Below are 17,540 nucleotides of genomic sequence, written 5' to 3' on the forward strand. Positions count from 1 at the left end.
TACAGCGCTAACAGTAGTCATCAAAATGAGACAGTAAGCAATTAACACAGATTAGTTAAAAAAGTGCAATTTCAAAACATACTGCTTTTGCCAGATAACCTGACACAAGAAAAAGAGATCAATGTACAGGAGTATAGTCAACACTTAAGCAAGACTGATCTACTATCAATCACCCTTTTTCCGCTTCAAATCTTATTCTTGACTTTTCAGAATTTAGCTAATAATGCAGCAAGCAAAGAAAACCAACATTTCTGTTTATTAAAGGAAACAATTACACAAATAATCTAGAAGTAGAGAGAGGATAAAATAAAAAGCAAAACTCTGCAATTGATTTTCAAGCTTCTACGGGTCTGTTCTATTCTACAGGCTCCAATCCTCATTCCATAATCTCAGTTTCCCTCTGCTTGCCCACACTGCCCCTTCCCCAGCACAACATGCAAAAAGCACCAAGTAGTCCAAAACCAAACCAACAACAATTTCCATACATTTGGCTGGTCATTGCTAACAGCCATCTGTCTTCAGTTAGGAGCAGAAGTTTGAACTGCTCCTCTACACAGTCCGTTTTCTGTAGATAACTTTCACAGGTCCAGAATCTAAACTCAGAATTATATCCAGGCAAGTTTTTTTCTGAGAGAGAGAGAGAAAACACACAAAAGCTAAAGTAAGATTTCACTCAGCCAAATGTAACCAAAGTATCCAACACAGCAGATTTGTGAATGCTTGCATGAGCGTACATGCAAAGGAACACGGAAAGGCAAGCTTTGTGCAAATCCTAGTTGGGATTTATACTGCTCTAATGATCAAAAGAATAAAAATAAAAATGCTGAGCTGAACTTGAAAGCCTTTGCAACTGAGAGATGTAAGAGAGCTGAGAGCACATTTTAGTTGAAGCCAAAGTCAAAAGTAAAACAGGAAAATCAGCTGCTACATATTCTACAATTTTTCAAGCCATTACCCACACCAAACATCAGTATTTCATTGTTTCTGCACTGAATTATAAATTAGAAATAATGACATTCCTTTAGACACACTGTTTTATGACAGATATGTAGATTAAGCAACTGACCTATGATTAAAGGGTTCATGTAAAAGTAAAGAACACATATAGGACTGTAAAGCCTCCAAAACAGCTGTAGCTGTTTATAGTTCTCTCAAACCAACCATCTGGGCTGAAGCTGTTTGTTATAAAGACCAGCTATCCCAAAAATACTCAGAGCAGTTACAACTTTCACTGTAGGTTGGTTAAGAAATAGTTGTTTCTTCATAGCCATGTTTCAGCAGCATGCAGTTTACATGGCAGGGCCATTGGCTGAAATAGAGAAAACACTGAACAGCAGCCTATTCAGTCATCAGCATTCCATTTGCCAAGCAAAGCAGGGGTTTTTTGCCGGGGGGGGGCGGCGACATTGTAACATAACTTAAAACAATCCTAACACCACAAAAAGTGCAGTAGCAAGCCCAGTACTTCCTGGGGGAATAATCCGACAACATCAGTACCTTTTAGAATATTCTTCTGCAAGTTTGGGGTTTTTTCCTGTTTTGCAAGACTATAATTAAGCCAAAAATCAGGAAAAATACTTGAAAATTATACTTCATCTTAACACGCCTTTCCTACAAATAAATATAAACGTACAACACCCCTCTGAAACAGCTTGGATTTTTATGGGAACTCAAATGAGTGATGTTAAAGTGAAAGTACATGGCAAATCACTAGGAAGGAAACTGAATAAATATAGAATGTGTCTATATACCACACATTTCTAAGCATGCAATGAAAGATCTGGACAAACAAGCCAGAGGAAGATAAAAAGGATCAGTGCTATGCTGGAAAAGGCATAATTTTATGAAGTTGCTATCTTGGATTTATGCACAAGAATTTTTTGATCCATTTTTGACTGCCACATAATCAGTTCTGAGGGTTTTTTTTAATAAACAGATGGAAGCAGGAAGACAACTAGACAAAGACTTAACTCACTGACTGATGCCCTCTACTCTGCCACCTTCTCGGCCTCCTGGCAGGTAAAACCGCCCAACAAACTCCCTTGCAGTTTTTTGGGGGGCCTGTATCCTTATATGACTTACTCTCCCAAAGGGCTGCAACTTCATTACCTTTTTCTTTGTTGTTCTCCAAATGCCAAAGGAGGCAGAATCAGGACACTCAGGAAAGCTCCGAGAGCCCGAGAAGACAGGAATGCAATGGTTTACTGGGAAGAGAGAGCAAGCGCGTGGAATTACATAGACTTCCATCCCAACAACCTGCAGGTTCTGAAGTGGAATGAGGACAAATAACATACAAAACATTTATTTGTTCATCATGGACAGGCAAATAAAGAATAAGTTTCAGTAGGAAGTGGCAGAATATGTAAGTCTAAGAGACAGCTTGCTTTACTCTCCTTCCTGCCCCAAGACAGTCATTCCAGCTACGTATCCAGTGAACAGGTCATCTCAGAGTGGAAAGAACAGTTACTTCAACAAAACAGTTAGAAAAAAACTAACCCAGGCTCTCCATAACTAAACATTCATACTTATCTGCAGCTGACTGCTCTCTCCCCTCTTTAGAAAAGCAAACCTCAGACCACTTCACAGATGAAACCCCACAAGGTACAAACATTATTTAAAGGATCTAATACATACACTGAATTGCTCCGCAGATATATCTGACAGGAATAAAACATCACCTGGCTTTACAACCTGTGCCAATCAACTTAAAGTTACCACACAGAACCACTGCTGGTTTGGGTCTTTCCTAAAAAGTGATGAAGTTTTCCTAAGAGATAACTGTAGCAAAGCCAGGTAGCCCTGCTCCCCTCTCCTCCTTCCCGCTGCCCAAAGAGCCCCTCTTAGCAAACACCTAAAACCATGAACACCAGCTTCAGGAGACGGAAAATAACAGAACAAAACTCATTTTTCTACACAGCTGACAGTTTCACACCATGAACCACTCCACCTGGGAGCCAGACACATGGCTGTGCTTGAACAGGGGCACAGAGCCAGGACATCCCTTTCGCTAGCAGCTAGCTGTTATCTGACTTCTCTTATCAAATTGCATTCTTTGAAGCACCATGCAAGTGCTACTTGTGGATATAAAGTTGAAAAAAAAAACACCAACCAGTAGAGACCTCTGTTCTCACCATAGCTAGTTTTCAGACTAATGACTGCTTCACACACAGAAAACAAAACTGATCATTTTGAAAGCCCCACATGTTTATTGTGAAAGGCAGACATGTTGCCCACCACTGAGATCAACAACCCTGCCAGATCAAAGCTGACGTGTACTGTTTTCTGGTGCACTTCAAAAATATTTCTATTGCAAAAACACTTTAAATTGGTTTGGAATAATATAGAAGACCGCTGTCAGAGCAGTCACTAGGCTTCAGAAAAGCCTCCACCTTCATAGAGGTAAAAGCTTTCTCTTCATGTTATTTGATCCCCCCCCAAGCACCAATTTGGTTGGCTGATTTCTAGTAACATTAGCACAAAACAGTCCTGTTCTACTTTTATTTATCAAATCAGGGCCAAAATTTATCCTTCCCCCACCCCAGTTACATCAGGCAGCCTAACAAAAGGTCACTTCTTCCTATAAATCTGACCTCGCTCATATCCTTAAACCAAGACAAACACAACAGCGTTAGGCTATGAAGTGGCACGCACTGCAAAGTTTGCTGCAGATAAATTCCTCATTAAAAATACTTCTGACCTAATACACGCAAAACCGACGCAGAAGAGAAAGCACCGTAAAAGCACATACAGTAAAGAACACCTGGTGTACAAGTTTTCAAGAAAAAAAAACATAAAAGCTCACAGGGAAGACGAAGAAGCGAAAACAAGACGAAATCTCCCACCCTTGCTGCCTTCGGACCAAGGCCACCGCTCTCCCCGGCGCATGTTCCCCAGGACACCGGTGAGACCAGACCCCAGACACTTTCGCCCTCCCGCACTGGAACTCACCCCCGTACTCACTCTGGGGAGGCCGCGGCGGGGCGCCGCTGCCCGTCGCCGTCCGCCTCGCTCTCCTCGCCGGAGCCGCTGCTGCTGCCGGTGGCGTCCGAGTCGCAGGCGCCCTGCGTGGCGCGGAGACGGGCGGTAGCGCTGGCCGCCAGCAGCCGCAGGTCGGACCCCATGGCGGACGGGAGACCTCCGGCGGGTCCCGCCCGCCTCAGGTACCGCGTCAACCCGGCCAGCTGGTGCCGGACGTGCCGCTCCACTTGCCGGGCCTGCAGCGCCCGCAACCGGTGGCGGAGACGCCGCGCCCGGCTCCACAGCACGGCCTGGCGGCCCCGAGCGGCGGCCGCTCGCCCGGTGGGCGGCGGGCACAACCCGGCCGCCACGGCCGCCATGCGGGCCCAAAGGCGGGAAGGCAGCGGCGCCGCACCTCAGTGAGGAGAAGGCACACGCGCCTCAACACTGCGCAGGCGCAGAGCGACTCCGGCATCCCCTCCGTTACCCCCCTCCGCCGGTCGCCCATTGGCTGGTGAAACACACCCGCGCCGCGGAGCCAACCAGAAAAGGTAAATAGTGCCAGCACGTGCTGGGGGTGGGGAGGAGGGCAGGTTGGTGAGCCAATCACAACTGCTAGCCCGCCTGCCTCCCTCCCCGAGGTTATATAAGGCCGCGGAGGGGGCGGTGCTTCCTCCGTGAGGGAAGGGCGCTGGCGGCCATCTTGTCCCGGCGCGGAGCGGCATCCGCAGCACCGGTCGCGTCACCCGAGTGCTGAACGGGCCCGGCCCGGCGCTCTGCCACCAGCGGCCATCCCCGCGGCCCCCTGCGGTATCGGCCCGGCCCCGCTGCACCGCCGGCAGGGCGCAGCCCCGAGCAGAACGAAACAAAGAACACGTCCAGTACAAGGCCCGTTTCCACCGCAGAGCCCATCCTCCACCCTCGATCCATTTTATATGCTAATCCAATTATAAAAGCATCTCAGCCAGTGACTAATCCGGACCAAGTAATGAAAAATCAACGTTCAGCTAACTCCCTGAGGGCTTTCCATCTTGCCTGAGCATGAGGGAAGGAGGGGCTGCACATTGGCAGGGCCGCAGCAGGCAGGAACCAGGTCTTGGCAGCAGGTAGCTTGCAAACCACCATCTCTGCAGGGCAGAGTTCTCTGTAATTCGGAGTAGTGGGCAAAACTGGAAAAAACTTTAACCTGTACGTAGTGGATCTTGGATCAAGTCAGGGAAAGCCTCCATTGGGAGAGTCTGCATGGGAAATTTAAGAGAGCGGCCGCAACTAAAGTCAATGTTTCAGGAATACATTGCAGTCTACCATCTCTAGTCTCTTCTAGCCAACATCCTCCTGAATTATCCTTTCATAGTTTCCTGCAGAATAACACCGTGAGGCAGAATACCAGTGAAGCAGGGTTAGCATGAGAGCACTGGGAGAGGAATCCATTCCCTAGAAAACACCACCTGAAAACCACACAAAGAAGTGGCAGAAAGCTCCCAAAGTGCACAGACCACCAGAAGAAACGTTAAGACTGAAGAAGCAATGCTTCCACACATGCTCATCAGAAGGTGGGATGGTTCATGTTATTTAAAGAAGGGACAGTAATACTTTTATTTGAAGTTTTATTGAAAAATGGTCACAGAATTAGCTGTTGTACCTTATAGTGTTGTATTAGGGGTTTGCGTCAGCTTGATGCATCGATGTAGAGATTGAGAACATGGTTTCTAAAATGTTTTTTGGTTAAATGTTTTTGTCAAAGCAATAAGCCAAAAGCAACATTCAAGAATTTAATGTTCACAATTGTCTCATTTGCCCATGCAAAACCTTTTCCCAAAGGTTTACTTTACGGTACAGCTGCAGCTGGAGAGATAGTGTCATTGCTGATCATACTCTCAGGCCAATGTAATTCAGAAGAAAACTGTATCCATTTTAACAAATATTAGACCACAAAAAGGTGCCTGAGACAAGGCAAAAAATGGAAAAAGAAGAAGAAAAAGCATTCAAGAAGGTAAAGAGGAGGTGTTTTTTTCCAATATCCTTAATAATCCAGTGCACTTCCAAGGAATTAAGATTTTTCTATTTCTAATATTAATGTTTAATTGGGAACAGATTGTAAAGTTACTTTATACAGTGAGATATCATTGGGTGTTTTATAACTATTTCATATTGGGGGCTGGGGGAAATCATGGAATTGCTTAGGTTGGAAGAGACCTTCAGGATCATCGAGTACAACCATTAACCAAGCACTGCCAAGTCCACCACCAAACCACATCCCCAAGCGACACATCTACCCCCAGGGATGGTGACTCAACCCCTTCCCTGGGCAGCCTGTTCCAATGTATGATAACCCTTTCAGTGAAGAAATGTTTCCTAATATCCATTCTGAACCTCCTGTGGCACAACTTGAGGCTGTTTCTTTGTGTCCCATCGCTTGTTACTTGGGAGAAGAGACCGACACCCACCTCACTACAACCTCCTTTCAGGTAGCTGTAGAGAGCAATAAGGTCTCCCCTCAGCCTCCTCTTCTCCAGGCGAAACACCACCAGTTCCCTCAGCCGCTCCTCATAACACATACATTTTTTTCCTGACCAGCGCAGAACTTGGCCCATGTAACTTTTTTACTATCCCAGAATTACCCACATCCTGTCATGTCTCATCATGAGAACCATAAAGAGATATTAGAAATGAAAGCATTCCGTTTCATATAAAAAAATTAAGACATGATGTATTATCTGCTGACAATCCAGTCTAACAACTTCCATTAGAGGCACTTTTTGTATTTTTTTAGCAGCTTGACTGCAAATTTCTTTCACAACTCTTGGACTTAATTTAAAAAGCAGTTTATCACTTTGCTCCAGTATCTACTTTTCTGACATTTAATAGGTTATCCAGATCACCAGCAGCTTTAAAAGGTACAGCAGGGAATTTCAACATCCTCCTTCGCAACAGAGGGGATCAGGAAATAATCTTTCTTAGTTGTTCTGTTGATTACAACTAGTGTTCGAGCCCAGACAGATTTTGCTTTTTCGGGTTTGTGATTTGTTTTTTAAACCAGCTTCCTGCTTCTAGTGTCTTTAAAATACTTTTGTTGTTGGTTTTAATAAGTTAAGTGAGCTGTTAATCAAATTCCATCTCGGAAGTTGAATTTTTCTTATACATTGCTTGTTAGCCTGTGTTGATTGGCTTCAGCAGAATCTCACCTTTCCAGTTATGAAATAATTGAGCCGGAGTCAAAAGAGCTCTTGAGGCATGCTATTTAGCTAGATTGGTTTACTTGCTTCTCTGTGTCTTCTTGGGGTAGTTACGTTCACTTTCTCAACAATTTGGTTTCTGTAAGTGTTGGTTTCTGTAAGTGATCCCTAAGCTAAATTCAATTATTTTGTATTTGACTTTTACTAAGCTACAGCAGTTTGCCTTTAAGACTCCACATCACTGCAGCAGCTGTTGGTAGCATCCCATGGAGAAAAAAAAAGAAAGATTCCTGACTGTCTGGTGACAATGATGAGCTCAACAATTGCATTAATGACAACTGAGTATTAATGATAACTGACTTTGTAAGCAAATACTCACAGTAACTTTCCAAGTTAATCCTCACAGCTTTTCTAAAAACTGTACTAACCTTTTAATATAGGAAAAGTCTAAGAAAGCTTGAAATAAAATGGAAATGCTTTCCTCTATGCTACCATATTTTTCAATATCCTCCAGGTATTGTGACAGAAAGAGGAGCAATCGGTGTGACCTCTTCTGACAACAAGCTTCTGTAAAATTACATTAACATAATATTAGGCCCTTTGTCTTTAGGACTATAACAAGAAAAAAAAAGCCAAGTATGACCACACACAGGATGGTATGAGCAAGCCTGCAAGACATTCTAACGTAACTGGCTTGTAAAGGTGTTAGATCTTAAAAGGTCTAAAAAGAATATCAGCTACTCATTTAATTCGTTGAATGAGAGTTACAATGTCTGGGTTGTAATCAAAGAGAGTAAATGATAATCAAGTTAAAAAGGATATTCTACCAGAATTGCAAGACGACTTCGTTGCTTGCACTCATTGAAAACTGAACAGTTTTCAGTCTCAAAAACCAGAATCTTTTGTGTGTGTGTGTGTGTGTGTTCTTTTAATACAGTATTTTCATGATCTGTTAGGAACTTCATTTGGGAAAGAGATATATTGACCGGGTATGTCTCTAGTCCCATTTAAGGTTGAGCAATGGGGATGTCTTTTTTCCTAAAGCAACACCGTCCCTCAGATGGTGCTCACCCCTCAGCACCTTTTCTGATAACTTTTAAACCTGCTAATTAGTTTCAGATAAACTCAACAGAGGCATTTAAAAAATGCAGAGATACCAAGTCCTCCTGTGGAAATGGGGAGTAAAATGGGCTCCCTTCCCACATGCGGTGCTGTAGGCTCAAGCAGTCTGGACACAACGGTCACATACTGATTTTCATGGTTTTTGCACTGCTTGTTGTTTGTTGTACAACTGAAGGTGAAGGGATGTGGGCAGAAGAGAGGTTAATGGAAGAGGGGCAGTTTAGGGGATATGGCTGGGGAAAATACATGGATTTTTAGGCGTCTAGAGGAAGATCTAAGGTATGCCAGGTGGCGGATGGGACAGGAATACAGGGAGGAGCTGCAATGGTTGTACAGCAGTTTGGTTAACTAGAGGGCAATAGACAGGAGACTGTTTTCTGTTAGTTCTCCTGGACATGGTATTTTTAAGGGTTTGGGGTTGGGTTTTTTTTGGTTTTTTATTGTTGGGTTTTTTTCAGAACAGAAATAGATTATTAAATAAGCAAAGCTTGGGAACAAAAAAAGAAAACATCAAAATACTGTCCATGGTTTTTAATCTTCATTTTACAGTTACAAGGAGTGATAAACTGTATTTAGATCTTGTCTAAAAACAGCCTTTGCAGCATCTCTTAGGTTACTTGGAAAAGAGATTACAAAGTAATAACTAGTAAAAATATTGTAATCGGTAGGAAGCAAGTAGAGAACTATAATTAAGCGATCATGCTTTAGATGGCTTGACATATTCTCTACAAAGTCATTGTATTAAAGCAATTTTTGATTCTAAGCCCCCAGAAACGAACTGCTTTACTTGTTACTTAACAGATGACTTTTGAATGATTATGCAGGCCTTTTAAGCTAAGCTGGTAATAATGGCAGAAGTTGCTTCCTTTATTTTAACACTTTCTTTTATTGTCCTTGTCCTTATCTGTAAATGCTACAGGGGGATGAAGATTACCCATTAACCTTTCGGCCTTCAGAGTCTACAGAAATAACTGGACTTCACACTCCATCTTCTGAATTAAAGGTGCAGTAGCTGGAGACCCCTAAGCATCTGCTAGAGATGCCAATTTTCTACATTCTTTGCCACTTCCTCCCATCCCGCATGTGTTCTTCACTCTGTCTTACCTAGACTTTTGGTGCTGCAAGCAGGCAGATAAATTTTAGGGAAATTCTTACCCTTAGATGACTTCCTTTTCTTCATGTTTTGGCTCATGTCCTTTGTACAACTGACATGAATATAGCTGTGGCCTGCAGACCACAGTAAGAAACTGAGAAATTCAGTAAGCTTAAATCATCCCAGGCATCTCAACACTTCTCAGTGAAGAAAGCTGTTAACTAGTAAAAACATTTTCAAATGTCATTTCAATCTCACTGAAACAAAGCTTTTCTTGGGATTAGTACTCTGAAAGGTTTATCCTATAAATACATGGATGATAATGAAAAATCACGGTGAATAGAAAAGGCCAGAAAAACAAGTGAAAAACTCTGCATGCAAATAAGCTGTTAGGTAGTAATTGCTAAAACCTCTATCAAAACCACTTTGAGTTTAATGTTGTATTACCACACAGAACTTAAGACTTTAAAATTTTCCATAGTTTTAAGTCTACCTTTTCCCACGTTTGCCTTGCTGTCCAAGTTCACGTTGCCAGAGAATCAGTAACACGATGGCAGATCAGCACACCCAGACTACAACTATTTTTTCCTCATTTTTTTATCAACAGCACCATTCCCTCATAAATTAAGCTACCCTCATCACACATTTGCTGCTAACCATTAATGCAGCTCACCATCGCACCCACACAACTCCAGCGTTTTGTAGAAAGCAGAGATGCATTTTGGCTCGTGGCTGTTGAGAACCCAAGCGTTAACAAGTCCTTGCGCACTCCTGCTGACCTGCCTTCTCAGGGCAGTGAAAAGCGAGGAAATACACTGTAAGACTTCCACGCTATTTTATGTGTTGCCACTCGGTATCTTTGGGCAGTGTCTGGAACAAGCATTTAATTAGATGATTATTATGAGGGCCTTAGTAACACAGGGGACAAACACAGCTTCTCTTTGCCCACGTTAGGATTATTCCAGTGAGGAGCAATGATGAGCCTTGTGCTGCGCCGGAGGAGGAACTAGCCCACTCCAGTCTCAGTCCGTAGTAAGCCTGCTCCAGAAGGACAGCGGGAACCCGCACTGTGGATACTTAGCGGATCTAACTCTAACCAGTAAGTGAATACTTAAGATCAGGAGTAAGTTTCTACCTATAGATACATACAGCAAGTTGGTTAAACGTTAACACCGTTGTTACAGCTGGTGGCTGCTTAGCACGTTGATAATATTAACGATGCACGTGGCTTCCCCCCAAGTCGGGCGCAGTGTATCGGAGGCTGGCTGGCAGATTGCCCGTGGGAGAGCTCCACGTTTTCCTGCTGCCAGCAGAGGCAATGGCCTCACCCAAAGATGGAGACCGAGCTTCAGTCTAGACAGAACAGCTTTATCGTTTCCGAAACCATCGGTGCTGGCAGCCTCTGCCGCAGAGTCCTGCAGGAAAGGCACCCCACACCCCGGCCCTACACCCAGCCGGTAAACCCGGGTCCGGCCCGGCCAAGCGTTCAGGCCCCGGGGCCTCAACCGGCCCCGCCGCTCCCCTCCCGGCCACCGCAGCCGGTCTCTGGCTAGGAAGGGCGAAACTCACGGGGAACGGCGGCCCGGCCCTGCTGCCCCACGGACACTCGTGTCTCCCCGTAACCCCCGAACTCCGGGGAACCGGTCTGGGCCTACGGCCCGGAGCCGAGCCATAGCCGCTTCTTCTCAGGGCTGCATACCGCCTGCAGGGCGCTGAGGCGGAGGAGGCTACACAAGGGACCGGGACCGGGACCGGGACCGGGACCGGGGCGACGGGAAGGGCGGCCGGAGCGCCCGGGCAGACCGCGCCTCCCATTGGCGCCAGGCGTTGCCGTAGCTACAAGCCCCGCCCCCGCGCGGCCTCGCGCTCTCGTCCCCTTCGCCGGTTGGGGTGGAGGGGGAGGTGGGTAAAGCGAGCGGGAGGTTTCACATCCGGGGGAGGGAGGCGGAGGAGACGACGGTGGTGGTGGAGCGGCGCCCCGGAAGCGGATCGCGGGGGCTCTTGGGAGTTGTAGTCCGAGTGGCGGCGGACCGGCGCCAGAGAGTTGGTTGTGAGGAGGTCGGTGTCGGGGAGCGGGACCGGCGCCGCTCCGCCCCGGGAGGGGAGGGGGGGGGCTCGGTCCGCGCGGTGCGTGGAGGGACCGTGGTCCGGAACCCGCCGTCGAAGGCCGGGTCGGGGGGCTGCGGCCTGAGGAACAGGCGGCGGGAGGAAGGGGAAGAAGGGGGAGGATGGCTCCGAGCCGGAGCCGGGCGGGCGGCGGCGGGGGGGACTGGCGGGGCTGAGGCGATAGGCCGGGGCGGGGGGCGGCGGGTCCGAGCGGCTCGGAGCCCCGGGGCCGGGAGATGGGATGGGGGGGCGGTGGCCAAGCCCGGGCGCGGTGCCCGCCCAGGGGGGCGGGAGCCTCGGGCCTGAGGGGAGCCCCGGCCCGCGGGAAGGGGCCGTGCGGGGGCCTGGGCCTGTGCGGCCGGGCGGGGCGGACGGGGATGCTCCGCGGTCGGGGCACCGGGCGTGTTGCGGGGCGGGGGGTTGCGGGGGGTGCGGGCAGCAGCCCGCCGGTGCCCCAGCACCCCCGCGGGGAGACCGGGGAGCGCTGCCAGCGGGGGCGCGGAGCCGGCGGGCCGAGCTCCCGGGAGCCTCTCCTCTCGGGTGTCGGGAGAGTGGCCGGCGGGGAGAGCCCCGGGTGGAGGCGGGGGGCTGAGCCCCGCTTCGAGAAACGGCACGGGGCGACCTGGAGAGGACCTGGGGAGCTGGGCTGTCCCCTGGTTTTCTCATTTGTGGCGTGGGGAAGCCTTCAGTCCTGTTACAGAGCTGTTCTCCGGCATGGCTTGCAGCCCTTGGCTTAGTTTTGTCTCTCCCTTACCTTCCTGTAACTTGCTTTGTTGTCACTAGTGGCACCATTTTTTCCTCTGTGGTCATTGGAACCTTCGCTCTGGGATGCCCATTTGGTTCATGACACTTGGTCTGATAAGCGGTGGGTGCCCAAGAGCATCCAACGCCCGGTCCTACCTCTAGCGCTTTATTGTCCTCCCCTTCCAGCTTGTCAGAGTTCAGCAGCGGGAGTCCTGCAGAGCTAGGATTGGTGAAGAAAGGTTTCTTGCACAGATCCACCCCTTCTTTGGCCCAAAGGGTTGAAAGTCAAACTGTTTTGCTTTGCATCGATCCCAGCGTAGGTGATCCTTCAGGGTGAATGATACGTAAGACAACACAGTTCCTCCTTTGTTCTCAAAACAAAGCACTTGGGGCTGGAATATCACAATACACAATAATCAGAAATACTGTGATATTTACCGCTTCTCCTCATATGTGCGTGTAGCTGTTTTCAGGTGGATCAAGGAAAACCAACAAAGACCCAATTCCCAGGCCTTTGAGGTTTTACCTAACCATTTCCAGTGCCGTATTCATTGGTTTCACTCCTTGCCTTTGCAGTAGGGGCATTAAGTCTTTAGCTAACAAACTTTTAGTGTCTCTTCTGCCATCTGGGATTCAAGTGTTTTGCCAAGTGTGAGGCACGAGGCAGTCTGCAGTCTGATGGCATCATCGTGCATGGTTGGTTCTCATTCCAAATGTACCATTGCCTTGTCTGTAAGAGTCCTGTGTCATTGTGTTCTGCTTCTTTGTAAATCCAGTGTCCGATGAGGCCCGACGACTCTCTCCTGTCATCAGAGCCCAACAAAGTTTATTTTGAATCTTCCAAATTGTCCCTCTTTCAGTGATGTTCATGCAACCCCTTCATCTCCATGAACAGTGAAGCAACTTCCATAGTTGGACATCTTTTTTTGGTATCGGGATCTTCAGCGACAAAAACCTGGGATTTCCACCAGGCTGCTGGCTGTGCTGAAACTGATTCCAGGTTCAGGATCCTCTGTGTTCAGATCCACCAGATCTGGTCCTGAGTAATCCAGTGATGATGCTGCAGGGGCTGATCTCTTAATGACCTGTGCCTTAAACCTAAGCTTATCTATCCAAGCTCTTCTCTTCCTGCTTTGACCATGTTCCTACTGGGTGCTCAAGCTTGGAGGACTCAAATTCCTCCATGTCATTTAAAAGGGATATCCCTCATTGGTGGGATTCTGTTCATGGACCTCACCTGGGTTGTTTCCTTTCTCTATGCTTTCATTCTCTTCCCTGTCCTGTCCTCGCTCCCACCCAGTCTGCCTCCAGCACTTTTAGCCTTGGGGCTGTTACTGGTTGCACAGTAAGGGTCCCCATCTCAGCTGGGGATTTACAGGCGTGATTATAAATAAGAGCTTTGTTAGAGTCTTGCTTGTCAATGGGGCTCTCAGTTGTTACTCTTGTAAGCTCATCCATGTAGGGGTTTCAAGTTTTTTTCCTTGGTCTTGAGCAGAAAAGACCATTTTCTTCAACTTTATCTTGCATTTATTTTTGGAAGTGCCGTTCTGCCCATCCCAGTGTAGATGAGATGTTCTTTGTTCTCTTTTTCCACTAATTTGTGCTCTGTAGGTAAGCCTTGCAGTTTATCTGCCTGATTGGTACATTGCCCCAGAAAGCTGTTCTAGACTAACTTCCCTGGATTCTCTGGAATACACTTAGTCTGTCTGCAAGCAAACAGCTTCCCCATTTTTATCATGCTTAGAAATTCGGGAGGAAGATGAGGCCGATGCCTCCCTGGCTTAGATTTAAGAATGTATTGCAACATTCCCTGTCATACTCCTGGTTGTCTCTTCAGACTGTTGAAGGACTTTTTTGTGTTGGAGTAATATTGGACTTGTATAATTTATCAGAAATACTGTTGGCTTTAAGATGGTTTGTACCTTGACTGAGATGATCCCTATGTGAAGGGGGCACAAGACCCCTCTATGTGGTCTGCTCTTTGCACTTTCAATTTGCATTCCTCCCATGACTTAGCTCCACGGTTGAATGCTTCAGCCTTAAGAATCTTGCTCGACTACTACAAAAGAGTTTTCTAACTTTGTTCAGTGCGGTTGAGTTAGTTATACCAAGGATGTTTTCCTCTGCCAGTCTTGGTAATTACTACAGCATATATGGTTTTTCATTTTTAAACAAGTCAAGTAACTGTGTTTTTATTTATTTAGTCATTGAAAAAGACAAAGTGTAGGCTTGCCAGCAGCAGCAGGTTTGTTTTCATGTGCCTGTGGGGAGGTGACTTGCTCAACAAGGTGTCATGTCCACAGAGTTCTGTTCTGAAAGTGGTGTTATTTTAGGCCTTGTTTGCTGTTGCTGAAATAAACAGTAATTTTGTCATTAGTTTCACTGCAAGCAAAAGTGAGTAATTTGAAAGCATAATATTTATAGGGTATTAATTGTGTGCAGAGGAATAGCTGTTAATATGGGTAGTTAGTCTTAGCTGTGTGTAAATGAGGACCCTCACCCATCTGATCCCAGTTTGGTAGAAAATCTTTGTTACTCTGTTATCAAGAATGCCTAAAATGTATTCAATATTTGGCATGACAGATAAAGTACCCCAAAACAAAGTTGATTGTTTTGGGGTTGTTTTTCTTATTTGAGTGAAAGCTGTTTTGATAAGAAATTAAAATAGGAAGTTTAACATAGTTTCAACAAAGAACATTATCAAAAGTACATATCTCTTTCTTCTCTTGTTTTTCTTTACAAAGGGGGAATAATGGCAGTAGTTTACCTACTTCTGGCATAAGGTGTTGTTTTTTTTAAAAAAAAGCATTTCCGAAACCTACAAACCACTAGTGGAGAAGACACTTCCTCCCTTTGGGTGTAGAGCAGCCAGCTATAACGGGATAGCAAATAGTACACGCAGGACTCAGATGAAACAGGCAGAATATAAACACCAAGGTGAAATTTGTTGAGGGCTATCAGCTTCGTCTTGTGCAAAGGACAGCTAGTTTCAGAAGTGCTAAGCACTTGAAACATCTCAAAAGAAATATTAATTCTAACTTCCTGTTTCTTTTTGCTACCTCTTGCTTTCCTAGGAATCAACCCTTTTCACTGTGATGGAGATGTTCTCGCTGAATTCCCTTAAAGGTAAGGACCTGAGACAATCTTCAATTCAACTCTTTTATTTGTTTAGAGATGTAATACTATAGCAGATTGATGAAGAAAATTAATTGTAAGAAACAGTACTATCCTCCTCTGTGCTGGATAGGTGAGAGGTTTGTCCTACAAATGTCTTTGTCAGACTTCCTTCTCAATGCATTAGGGACAAAAAAGGAAGTTGAGATGACTATGCCTGAACTAGTGATAGCTATGTAACATAGGATGCCAATTTTTATGTCTGAGATGCACTTTATTTCTGAGGAGAGCCCGGCGTGCAAAACTTTGATTTTTAAGTGTAAAGCGAGGGTGGTGGTTGTAAGCAAGGTAACTCCATTCTGTCTTGGTTAGTGTAGCACCTGAGTTAAGTGTTGCAGGTAAGCTTGGTTACACTAAGTACAAGAGAGTATTTCAGGGAAACAACAGAATTTGGAAGGGGAGAAGACCTGTTGTGTTATCCAATAGATGACGACATAGACTTGTTTGCTATTTAGCTTAAAGTAAAGGCTTTTTTTTTCCCCTTTTAATTTTACCCTCCTAAACATATCTGTATCCTTCTGTACCGATTCAGCAAGTGCTTTCTCCTTGGTGTTTGCATACTTTTAAGTATCTGTCAACTGTTACCATCTCCTTTTTTTTCACTGTCACTGCTTTGCCAACCTCTTTCTTTAGACCTTTTTTTTTCTTAAGAAATCCTTCCAGTCACTGGCTGGTTTTTGTTTTCTTTTGTTCTTTTCTGAATTCTGTTACTTGGTCTTAAAATAAGGTGCATAGAATGGAATAAGATATTCCAGATATGGCTGAACCAGTGATGGATTACTGCCTCCTGTCTCAGGGAAGTCATCCTTCTGCTTTAGCGCTTGGGGAACACAACAGTGTACCAGCCATTCTTGTAACGCTGCCATGCTAGTGAGTCACCAATATTGTCGATTCCGTATTTAAAACAAAAATTCCCAGAATGCTTTATATGTCCAGGGTGTTAATTACGTACGAACTAATTTTAGTTGGCAATAAAAACTCTCTCATCTGTCAAATAGTGTGACCTGGGTTGAAGTCTGAGAGAGGGAGAAGGAACTTCTCCTGTGAGGGCTAGTGGTTTGTCATGGCCAGACTGGGTTTGGGACACTGGGTGCTGTAACACTTGCGCTCTGGGGGAAAAGGAAGTCTTTAACATAATGTGGCTTGTTAACAAGCTTCTGCATAGCACTGCTGCCTCTGCAAAGGCTTGGCTAGAGAAGATTAATTAACCACAGCTCATCGAAGTGAGCCTGAACTGGCAAAGCCTGGGAAGATGGCTTTAAGTGATTATTTACATGCTGTTTAACACTCATCTCTGCAAAATAAAGGTATTTGGATTGAGTATGTGGAATCTGTGATTTCTGGAATTTTTTAATGAATTTAGTCTTAACTATTTTTTCTGTGCTCATAAGATAATTTTTACATCATTTACAGTGACAAACCACTAGCCCTACTCATGTCTAACTTTCTGTGCAACAACAGTGTCTTTCACCGTTTTCTCCCAGATTTCTCCTTCCCAGTGACTCTGTGTTTCTGAGATTTCCCCCAGACATGTACTTTATTTATCTCTTTTCTTGTGTTTGTTTTGCTTTTAATCGTTGTGGTCTCCAGCCATGGATTTTCCTCTCCTTAGGGCTCTTGTTACCTTCTGTGTTTCTTCTCTGATGTTCAGAACTTGAAACAGCTTAGTAGCTGTGACTGTTTTTTTTGTTTGTTTCTTCACTGCCGGACAGCTTATTGCCTCATCTAGATCTTGGGAAAATGCTAAATAAACCAGCAACTGTATCAAGTTAAGTAGTTTCACAGTAGATTCGTCTTCCCAGAAGGATGTATTATTTCCTTCTAGTCCTTCTTGAGGCTTTTGTTTCCAAACCAAGTAAAGTTTATTTCTGAAAGAGTTTGTGCCACATGCTATCAAAAGATTTACATATAATTCATTTCCTTAAATTGAGTGACTTGTCTAGCAAGACTGTTTTCCTTTTTAGTGGATCAATGCTCTTATAGTTTGTAATCTAAGCCTTTATAATTAGAGTGCTAGAATAACTTTAATGTCTTTCAAAAAAAAAAAAAAGCCTTTTTTCTGTCTTCTGGTGCTGCTTCAAGATCTGGGGTTTTTGTCTGCTTTTGGTTTCTTTTTTAGTAAAAAGTAACTACACAGACAAATTACTAGCTAATTCACAGAGGTTCTA

At 45.3% G+C, this 17,540-nt stretch overlaps 2 protein-coding genes across 4 annotated transcripts in view; one reads left to right on the plus strand and one right to left on the minus strand.

Moving 5' to 3' along the window:
• LOC126037824 (KAT8 regulatory NSL complex subunit 1-like) overlaps positions 1 to 4,361 on the minus strand; it is a 36,719-nt gene extending 32,358 nt beyond the window's left edge. For both annotated transcript variants that reach the window (XM_049798644.1, XM_049798643.1), the window contains exon 1: positions 3,961 to 4,361. In XM_049798644.1, the coding sequence (XP_049654601.1) occupies positions 3,961 to 4,337 (377 nt within the window). In that variant the 5' untranslated portion in view covers positions 4,338 to 4,361. The remainder of the gene's footprint in view (positions 1 to 3,960) is intronic.
• A 943-nt stretch (positions 4,362 to 5,304) lies between these two features.
• DHX30 (DExH-box helicase 30) overlaps positions 5,305 to 17,540 on the plus strand; it is a 41,977-nt gene continuing 29,741 nt past the window's right edge. The window contains exons 1-4 of one of the 2 annotated variants that reach the window (XM_049798229.1): positions 5,305 to 5,510; positions 9,175 to 9,258; positions 10,303 to 10,447; positions 15,273 to 15,324. In XM_049798229.1, the coding sequence (XP_049654186.1) occupies positions 15,294 to 15,324 (31 nt within the window). In that variant the 5' untranslated portion in view covers positions 5,305 to 5,510; positions 9,175 to 9,258; positions 10,303 to 10,447; positions 15,273 to 15,293. Of the gene's footprint in view, positions 5,511 to 9,174; positions 9,259 to 10,302; positions 10,448 to 11,311; positions 11,407 to 15,272; positions 15,325 to 17,540 lie in introns of those variants that run through there. The other variant, XM_049798227.1, reaches the window with a different exon arrangement.

Source organism: Accipiter gentilis, chromosome 4 (assembly GCF_929443795.1).
Source record: "Accipiter gentilis chromosome 4, bAccGen1.1, whole genome shotgun sequence".
In the NCBI taxonomy this organism is placed as follows: domain Eukaryota; kingdom Metazoa; phylum Chordata; class Aves; order Accipitriformes; family Accipitridae; genus Astur; species Astur gentilis.